Source organism: Oncorhynchus masou, chromosome 5 (assembly GCF_036934945.1).
Source record: "Oncorhynchus masou masou isolate Uvic2021 chromosome 5, UVic_Omas_1.1, whole genome shotgun sequence".
NCBI classification, from domain to species: Eukaryota; Metazoa; Chordata; class Actinopteri; order Salmoniformes; family Salmonidae; genus Oncorhynchus; species Oncorhynchus masou.
Window position 1 is genome coordinate 57,934,404 of NC_088216.1, and position 10,820 is coordinate 57,945,223.

The window sequence follows — 10,820 nt, forward strand, 5'->3', positions numbered from 1 at the left end:
TGGCGCAACGCCTCTCCCTTATTTGACCGAGAGAGTTTGTGTGTATGCATTGATGTGTAGACTACATGTGCCTCTTTTTTTTTTTCTTTTTTTAATGTATGTAGTTTTGTCCTATTTACGTAGCTGTTCTTGTCTTGATGTTCTGTATTATGTTTCATGTGTTGTGTGGACCCCAGCAAAGTAGCTGCTGCTTTTGCAACAGCTAATGGGGATCCTAATAAAATACCAAAATCGTCTGAGACCAGGCTGGACAGTGCTCTGACACAATAGTTTTCCCTCTCAACAGGCAGATCAGATGGTTTCCCAATGATCTAATACCACTGTCATCTGTATGTGTGTGTAAATGGGTTAAGAGTCAGTCTGTCGGAGTCTCCTGGCAGATTTGAGTGCTGATGCGGATTGTATCGAACATTGAGAGGGCACTTCAGACTTGTGATGATAGGTCTTTTATCTACTTTGTGTGTATTTGTTAAGTGATGAGTTTATATTGATGGGGGTAAATAAACAGATTGCACCAATACCATTTAATAATGTGGTCATAACCAGTGGTGGAGAGTTAGATGCCTGAAATCCTCTGACCCTAGACTTGGTGAAAGTCCTCCTAGTTTTTAATCTGACAGCTGTCTGTATTCTGACCCATGTGTGTTGTCCCTGTCAGCTACCTGAATGACCTGGAGAGGATAGCCAAAGCAGACTACATCCCCACACAGCAGGATGTGCTGCGGACCAGAGTGAAGACCACTGGCATTGTGGAGACACACTTCACCTTCAAAGACCTACACTTTAAGTGAGTGGACCACTGACTTCCCTGGTGTGTGTGCGCTTGTGTGTCAGTGCACCAGTTCCCTATTGTGAATCAAAGGTTCCTCGTTCATATTCTGATATGTATTGTTCTAGCAGAAAGCAGTTATTTAGTTTCTGTCTGTTGATAGTGAATGTGAGATGGGTACCCTGATCCTGTCTCATAAGTTAGTTTCAGGATCTGGTTCATTTTGAACCCACTGCCCGCACCTCTGCCCAAATGCAAAGGAACCTCTGTTTCTTTCCTCTGTCTTTGTTCTTCATGCCAAGGCACCATCTTGTCTGGTTGTTACTTTGAAAAGGCAATTTCCAGCTGACTGATCTGGTCTGGTTCTCTGTGTGTGTCAGTTTGTGTGTATGGCGGGGAAGTTGTGTGAAAAACTGATGGACGGTTGCATGGCTGTTTGCAGGCTGGTTTATGTATCTAATGGCAGTGGCTTCCAAAATCCGTGTTCATTTGAATGTGGGAATACTCTACATACATAGACATCTATTTGTACACCACCAACAACCCCACACAAATAACATGCCCTGCAGCAGTGTTAGCTAGTGTTTAGCTGGGCTGGTTGAATCAGGCTACAGTGAGTGATATTAGAGCTGATGAGAGCCCTGTTGAGGTGAGCATTACTCATTACAGCCCTGAATATTACAGCCCGATGTGTTTGCAGGCTTACACAACCTACTAACACATAGCATAGCAGCACTCCATTACATATGAAATTCACGCAAATATCAGCAGAATTTCTAGCAGGGCTGACGGTACAAAAAATAATCTGACAGTCTGTCTGGTATCTGCCAAACAAGACCTCCATGCCATTGTCTCTGCATTTCCTCCTATTGTCTATTTTCAAACGTAACCTCCCTTGTGGTGATGATTAAACGGGCACCACAGCCGAGACTGGCACTTCCACAGCGGGCATCTTCTCATTTTGCCCACGTGCCCGGTCGGTTTGCTATGTCCTCATGAAGAGGAGATGCGGAGATACATCGTGGCAACAAACAAACCCAGATCCGCTCCCTCAGCGCCTCAGCCCCATCTGTCCTGTAACCACGGCAACTGCACTGTACAAAAATGGCGACAAAATGCCAGGGAAAATGGCATGCTCTGTGCAGCGAATATGCTATGAGTACAGAGAGATCCTCAGGCTTCCCTTCTCTGGGCCAATCCTGGTATAATGGAATGTGGGGGTTCCTCCAGGAATGTCACATCATCATGGTGCTTCCCTCTCATTAGTGTAATTATGGATCCCAATGCAGAGGACATGAATGGCCCTGCAGAAAACCTCCCCTCTGTTTCCAGACCCAAGAGAGTGGATAGGTGTAAAAAAAAAAAAAAAACATTGGGGAAATCCCATAAGCCCATGAATCTGTGGAGCCAGCACCGTATTGTTTACACCTGTCCACTTCTTCACAATCTGCACTCATCAAATGAGATATAGGGTTAGACTATAGGTTGTTCTGGGGCTGGGCATACAGTACAGTACCACTAGTAAAGCAGTAAAAGGGTGACCCTCACTGGCTGCTTGTGTCCCTACAGAATGTTTGACGTGGGCGGTCAGCGTTCCGAGAGGAAGAAGTGGATCCACTGCTTTGAGGGAGTTACAGCCATCATCTTCTGTGTGGCCATGAGTGCCTACGATCTGGTGCTGGCTGAGGATGAGGAGATGGTGAGGCAGGAGATTGTTTTAAGTACCACTGACTGGATCTCTCTTATCCCTTTTTAATGCAGTTTTATTTCTAAAGGAAATTACCTCACATTCATTTTGAGTTGTCTTGATCAACTGGAATTAAATCATGTTTTGTTTTCATCCTCTCCCTTTAGAACCGTATGCATGAAAGCATGAAGCTGTTTGACTCCATCTGCAACAACAAGTGGTTCACAGAGACCTCCATCATCCTGTTCCTCAACAAGAAGGATCTGTTTGAGGAGAAGATCACACACAGCCCCCTGACCATTTGCTTCCCAGAGTACTCTGGTAAGACCAACACAACTTGGAATCCCCTGAATGCTCCATGTTCTCTTGTAGTTGGCAGTGCTTTACGCCGAAATTCTCATGTCAGGCTAGGAGGTGTCGTTTTTACCAGTAAAATGAGTCGTGGCAACAACCCCATGAATCCCATCAGTAGAATAGATCAACTTCTCCACCTGATACTAGTTTTCTCCTGACGCATACGGACTCAGTAGCACAACCATTCAAAATCTACAACAATCCTCTTAACCTCCTCTCCTATGCCCAGGTCCCAACAAATTTGAGGAGGCGCAGGCCTACATCCAGACCAAGTTTGAGGATCTGAACAAGAAGAAGGACACCAAGGAGATCTACAGCCACTTCACCCAAGCCACCGACACCAAGAACGTTCAGTTTGTCTTCGACGCCGTCACCGACGTCATCATCAAGAACAACCTGAAGGACTGTGGTCTCTTCTAGAGCCTGAGAAATAGTCAAGGTCAGCTTCTACATATGTACAATAAAGCACACACTGGGATCTGTTCATAAATGCACAGAAACCAGCTAGTTAATGTGTTTTGAATTAAAACTTCAAGGTTAACTTTGGATGCATTAACCTCTCCCTCTCTCTGTGTTCCCTCCGATTATTTGAACAGCTCTGACTATAAGGAAGTTTGGAAGAAAAACGTTGTGAAGGAATGCACTGGCCAACCACGATTTCTGCTTTGCTCTGCTTTTGTTAAAGGCACCTAAGAGACTGAGAACTCGGAGAGCATTGCAGAATTTCAACGATTGCTGATCCAGTTTCTCGTATTGTTAACTCTTTGGGCTAAGACCACAAATCAAACATTTGTTATTCGGTTTTTTTCTTAGTTTATTTTCAATTATTAGAGGCATTGGAAAAGGTTTTTATATAAATGTGTTCATTTTACTTTAGGAAATCTGATGTGCAGTGCAAATTCTATTAAACTTTTAATCGCATAAAGCTTATTTTGTAAAAGAAGAACATGCATGGATAGAGATTATGAATGGAAAAAGGAAGTGCTTTTTTATCATGTTTACATACGTTCCTCATTCATAGCCAAACCGCATATTTTTCCTGCATGACTCGAGATGGCAAATATATTAGCTCTGTAATCTGCACAGAATATCTTAACATTCCTTTTACAAAATCTAAATAAAAATATTAAAAAGTAAAACAAAAAAACCTTCACAACCAGGGGAAGGAATGGCAAAAAATTCTAACTGATTTAAAGTATGTATGTACCTAACATTATTTTTTATAATACCAATTCCATGTCTTTTGCAGTATGTTTGTGCCTTCACTTAAGTTTACAGCCGATTCATAGATATGCTTTTATCAGTACTGTTTGACCGACTGTATGCCTACATTTTTCTTCCATTTTTCTCACACCATCTTAATGATAAATAGTGATTGAGGAAAGACAAAATCTAATTGGGAAAAGGTTAGTTTTTTGGTCAATATTAAAATGCTTTGAAAGTCTTATGATGATTTAATTTAAATACAAATAAAGATCACCTGATTTACTTGCTCTTGTGTTTTCCTACACATTATTTAGGTAATTTTCACATACTAATGGACAGGTTTTTCATAGAACACAACAGATCATTTCATTCAAATCAGGTTAGAGCTGTTGGTGTAATAAAACCAAAACAAACTGTTATTCCACAAGTCAGACAAAACAACGTATACTACATGACCAAAAGAAAATCTCATTTATAAATCATGGACATTAACATGGAGTTGGTCCCCCTTTGGTGCTATAACAGCCTCCACTCTTCTGGGAAGGCTTTCCACTACATGTTGGAACATTGCTGTGGGGACTTGCTTCCATTCAGCCACGAGCCATTAGTGAGGTTCGGCACTGATGTTGGGCGATTAGGCCTGACTCACAGTCGGCGTTCCAATTCATCCCAAAGGTGTTCGATGGGGTTGAGGTTAGGGCTCTGTGCTGGCCAGTCAAGTTCTTCCACACTGATCTCAACAAATTATATCTGTATGGACCTTGCTTTGTGCATTGGGGCATTGTCATGCTGAAACAAACTATTGCCACAAATTTGGAAGCACAGAATCTTCTAGAATGTCATTGTATGCTGTAGCAAAGATTTCTCTTCACTTTAACTAATGGGCAGCCCCAGATCATTATTTCTCTTCCACCAATATTTACAGTTGGCACTATGCATAGGAGCAGGTAGAGTTCTCCTGGCCTCTGCCATACCCAGATTTGTCCGTTGGACTGCAAGATGGTGAAGAGTGAGTCATCACTCCAGAGAACGTGTTTCCACTGCTCCAGAGTCTAAATGTGGTGAGCTTTACACCATTCCAGCCGATGCTTGGCATTATGCATGGTAATTTTAGACTTTTTTGTGACTGCTCGGCCATGGAAACTCATTTCATGAAGCTCCCGACAAACAGTTATTGTGCTGATGTTGCTTTCAGAGGCCGTTTGGAACACAGTAATGAATGTTGCAACCGAGGATTGACTATTTATACGTGCTTCAGCATTCAGCGGTCCTGTTCTGTGAGCTTGTGTGGTCTACCACTTTGCGGCTGAGCCGTTGTTGCTCCTAGACATATCCACTTTACAATAACAGCACTTACAGCAGCTCTAGCAGGGGAAAAATGTGATGAACTGACTTGTTGGAAAGGTGGCATCCTATGACAGTGCCACATTAAAAGTCACTTAGCTCTTCAGTAAGGCCATGCTACTGCCAATCTTTGTCCATGGACATTGCATGGCTGTTTGCTAGATTTTATACACCAATCAGCAACGGGTGTGGCTGAAATAGCCAAATCCACTCATTTGAAGGGGTGTCCACATACTTCTGTTATACTTCTGTTATATAAGGTATACTGTTGTTGATGCTGAACTACATGAGTACACACACAGGAATACTAAGGAGTAGCCTCCAACACAGCAGGTCAGCATGATTATGTATTAAATAGCACCTTATAAAATATCACTCTTACAAACTTTAAATCAACCTGTAATTGAAATCACAATTATGCTAAAATGCCTGATTGCGCACCTACTATGAATCCACATCATATGAATCCACATCAGCTCCAGATGGTATAAACAGCACATAAATCCGTGCAGGTCGTTGATGGTAAGACTGGACGTCCCCTACATCCAAAGCCGTTCACCAGTGGAAGAGTTGAACAGGTAACTGCACCCTGAAACTAACAAAAAAACATGTTTTCCAATTACTTCTCACATTTTAGGCCTGAACCTCAAAACATTGGATGAATTAATGGTTTGATAAATTGCAGAAGCTGTTTAGCTTAATATGAATATTGGAACATTTTGGTGGTTTGTAAGCCCTTACCTGGACCGTGTGCCTTCCCATCAAACCTCTGAGAGAACAGAAATGACCGGTTAAATCTCTAAGCCTGGACCCAAAGCTGACTGTAACCCATAGAGTTTTCCATAGGCAATGGACACCTACCATCAGGTTGTCTTGTATGCTGACTTTAGACAGACGAAGGGTGCCATCTAGTGAGGCCTTGGAGAAACAGTTTCAAAGGTAAACCCATGCTGTTTCACATATTTATTCTCAGCAGGATGCAATTGGAAACTATTGATCCAAACTTGCCTGGTCATTTTCACTGTCCCCATTTTGTCATTTTGCCGACCTCTTCCCTGCTCAGATAACATATTACACAGTACGTTGTGACTTAGTGGTAAAATGTTTATAACAATTAATAATGGCTTATAATTCAAAACTTGGTTCTGTAATGGCACTCACGTCTTATTTGATGGAGGTTCAGGCTCATCTTTTGGTCCCCAAAGATAGATGCTGCAGGCATAAACATAAAATTCCTATTTTGGACTGTTACAATAACCTAACCCCTGCTGAAAACCCTGCTGTGTCCATGGGAGAGCAGATCTTGTAAACTCTACAGTGAGCGGATTAACTAAGCAGAGATTGTCGAGGACCAGAGTTATGCAACCTTGCTCGACATCATCTGATCAGACTTATTTTTAGGTGGTCAGTGTGTGCGGGATGGAGGGGGGGGGATCACCGGCTCAGAATGGCCCAGATGAGCAGACTTGTGACCAGCAGGAGCAGGACGCCGGTAACCGTCACCACAGAAACAAACTAAGGCTCTGGATCCCAGTAGTCTGACATCACTGTGACCACCTGTGGAGGTTTAGCCAAGAGGGACAGCAAAGATATGATACAGTCTCTTATGGGCCTCCAGTTGTAAAAAGTTTTCCTTCATATGCAGTAGCTGTGTTATAGTGGTGTGTACCATGTCTCTACAAGGCTGATCTTACTGTAGTGGTAGTAGTAGTAGTAGTAGGAACAGTGGTGGTCCAGGGAACTACGTAGATGTAGGCCACAGCCTCAGTGTGATGCCTGCCAACCGACACAGAGTTGGTGACTTCAAACATGGTGCGGTCATAAACCCCATCCACCACGTAGGAGAACACGTTTTTGGAGACGAGACTCAACCCGGTCATCAGAAACCGGTCCACTGCAGCACCTGCCGTGAATGAAATCACACGTGCTCAGATATGCAAACATGACTTAGCTGACTTAGCCTGAGAGTGTGGTGGGGAATTTTGGTGTAAACTGAAACATATACTCAGTTACACACACACTGTGTACCGTTAGTGATGGTAGCTGTTAGTCTGTCGCTGTCTGCATCAGCGCAGCTGAGTGAGAGGATGGGGAGTTCATTAGACAAGGTGGAGAAGATGGTGGACTCATAGGAGATTGGGTCACACACTGGGGCATTATCATTCACATTCTGACAGAGAAGAGAGAGGATGGAATGGATACACAGTAATCATTAGTTTTCACAATTTATATCCAAAACCATTTTTAATCTATGGTATTATATGGATAAATATCCGAAAGTATGTACTCTGTTATCCTGTACTAGATACATGTACAATGGTGCTTTAGCTCTCTGTCCATTCCTCACCTCCACTTGTACGGTGATGTCCACTGTTCTTCTCTTGCGGTTGGTACGGGCCATATCCTGCTCATAATCCTCAGCCTGAACCCCCACTACATACACCTGCTGCTCCTCAAAGTCCAGCTCTCCGCCCAGATACAGCTCCCCTGGAGAGAGAGATGCCACATATTTATGGATGTTAAATGTTAACTAAGAATCCTAAGCTGATCCCTGTGTGCTCAGCTGTAGCCTCACCTCCCTCAGGGTCAATAGTGAACATGGAGTCTCCTGTAGTTATTGAGTAGCAGATGTTGTCAAAGGGCCAGTCTGTGTCTCTGACCACCACCGTCCCCACTGCCGTAACAGGCCTGGTGCCCTCTGGGACACTGAAGAACAAAGTCTGAAACAATGGATCATGTTCATTGACTGGGTTCACACTGACCAGAACACACACCTGGGCTGGATACGGATGGTGTACTGTATACATGACACACACAGGGAGCAACACAAAGTGAACTGACATGTGAGAGGAGGGGTGCATTTGTCCGTAGCCAAGATGGTGGCCTCATACTGGAAGTTATTGGTTGCCATCTCAGCAGAGTCGTAGTTCAGGGTGTTGTTAACCTGGCAGACAGATTGAATTGAGCCCTGACTTTATCAAGACATCCACTCGAATAGTAATAGTACATCAAATATTATGCATTGTTAAGTCATTATCATGGTTACCTGGAGCTGTCCGTCTTTGAGGCGGAATTTGAGCAGTGATAATCTGTTATCGACGAGTGTGAGAGACGCACTCTGGTTACTGCCGTCAATGTCAACACAGGTCAGTGAGCACAGGCTGCTGCCCACCTCAATGGTCTCTGACACCTCCAGCCTACAACACAACAGGACACACGGTCTGTGTTCAATCTGGCAAACTGCTGTTCTATTTGCATTTTCAAAACCATTTACAGAAAAGGTGAAATTATTGAACTGTTTAAATTCAATTGGATTATTAGACTACATTTCTTTTCTATAAACATCTGTATTATTTGAGCTAATATGTATAAGAATAATTAACGTCACACACTGCATAAGAGCCTTATCCCAGACCCAAATGGGATTTCTCTGCACTGATTAAAAGCAGTACTTCAGACCCAATTATCTCCAACCTCTGTCCAATAATGCATATTATCATTCATAAATAGGCTATGGTGATAATGATAGTGTGTGAAGTAGGTCATACAGACTGGGTGGTCATTCATTTGTAATGAAGGAGACTGCATCTTAATGATGCTTGTCTTGTCCTAATGACCACCATTACTCTAACACTGTACATCCCTATATCCTCTCGACGCCAATCCCCCCCATGAATCAGGCTTTAGGAAACTGTGGTCTGGACCCCAGTTCTAGTCATGGTCACGTAACGTGGTCATGGAAAACTCCAGACCATAGACATGACCTATTGACTACATGATGTCCTTTATGTAATCTATCAAAGATATACATATAGGGCTGATTTTAGTCAGGTGCCCAGTGATCCAGTAGAGTCCTGTTACTTACATAAACACTGAGGGGGAGCAGAAGGGTGGGAACTCATTGACATCCAAAACGTTGACCGTAACAGTGGCGGTAGCGGAGCGTTCCACTGCCACGCTGTAGGCTCTGACCAATAGAACACTGTGGGCCAGGACTCGCTCCGCCTCCAGGTCCAGGTTATAGGCTGCTCTGATGACACCGTCCTCTGATAGGATAAGAGAAAGGAAGAGAGACAGTTTAACACTTAGGGGGCAAATCCTTCACTGTTAGCAGATGTATTAATCGACCAAATGACACTGTATAAACTGTATACAGTAGATTACCGTAGAATGCACAGTAAAATACCATACATTTGTTTTACAGCACATTGTAAAACCTTTATATAATTTCAACAGTAAAATACTGTAAAATGCACAGTAAAACACCATAAATGTGTTTACAGTATTAATGATGGTGCATTGTGGGAAAATGCGAGCGGGCAATGAGTCTCAGGCTCATTAATATATTAAGGGGTGCCTTGTAAGGGGATATATTTGTTGCACCCATGAGTGAGAATGCTGTACCACCACAGAATAAAGTAAATTCTGTATTTTTGGAAATCTACAAACAATGTCCTGAAATTCTACAGTAACCAATTGCTGCCAGTAATTTACTGTAATTCAGAATACAATATCATACCTATTTTTTTGAGCGCCAAAAACCTTTTGAACACCAGTGGGTGCATGGTATTGTTGTTTCTCAGTCATTAACATATTTTGAGGCTATATTTGTTGCACCAGTGAGTCCTGTACCAATGTAAGTGATATTTAGTAGTAGTTTCCTCAGAATTAAATGTACATATGGAACAGATCATTTTTCACTGATGTCGAGGATTTACGCAAAGAAAATGTTGAAATCTCAAATTATGATTCAGCCATTTATGCATCTCAATGCATAGAGGATATTATAAAAACATTGATTTTCATCACATAAAATTGGTGAGATAAGAATTAGAAAATCCAAACCTCTACCAATCTTGAAATGGGGATAATCTTTCACAAAAGTGTAGAGTACATCAGGGATGGTGAGGTTAGCTCTGACAGTAGCTACAATATCCTCGGGTCCTTGGTTCTCAAAGATGGACATATTCTGGGAAACAAGACCGACAAGAGAGCTGGTTTAACCACACGTTTAACATTTAAATCTGATAAACACAATATTGTGTCATAAACCCTATACATCAGACCTCTTTGGACTGGGAGTGATAGATAAACATTACGAAGGCAAGGCATCATTCTGTTGAACTCACAGCAGATCCAGAGGAGGGTTGTAGCCTTTCAGCAACTTGATCCTGACTGTCCCAGTACAGTCAGCCCCTTGTTTGTCTCTCACAACCACAGACAGCATCAACTCCTGTTCAACAGCATCACACGAGGAGGAAATCATTCTGATAAAAACAAACTTCTAAAACATGTGTTTATACATAAAGGTATACATACATAATATCACACCCTCACCCTTGGTCCTGTGTGGTAATCAAATGGTTGGCTTGAGATGATGCTGCCGCCTCCACTGATGTGGAACTGTCCTTTGGAGGAGTTGGGCAAGACCTGACTGATAGAGAACTGCAACACAAACCC

At 42.6% G+C, this 10,820-nt stretch overlaps 1 protein-coding gene across 1 annotated transcript in view; it reads left to right on the forward strand.

The window, feature by feature from the left end:
- LOC135539944 (guanine nucleotide-binding protein G(i) subunit alpha-2-like) overlaps window positions 1–4,298 on the forward strand; it is a 114,183-nt gene extending 109,885 nt beyond the window's left edge. The window contains exons 5-9 of the mRNA XM_064966216.1: window positions 659–787; window positions 2,339–2,468; window positions 2,624–2,777; window positions 3,040–3,249; window positions 3,407–4,298. Coding sequence (XP_064822288.1) covers window positions 659–787; window positions 2,339–2,468; window positions 2,624–2,777; window positions 3,040–3,230 — 604 coding nt within the window. The 3' untranslated portion in view covers window positions 3,231–3,249; window positions 3,407–4,298. The remainder of the gene's footprint in view (window positions 1–658; window positions 788–2,338; window positions 2,469–2,623; window positions 2,778–3,039; window positions 3,250–3,406) is intronic.
- Window positions 4,299–10,820: the final 6,522 nt, after the last annotated feature.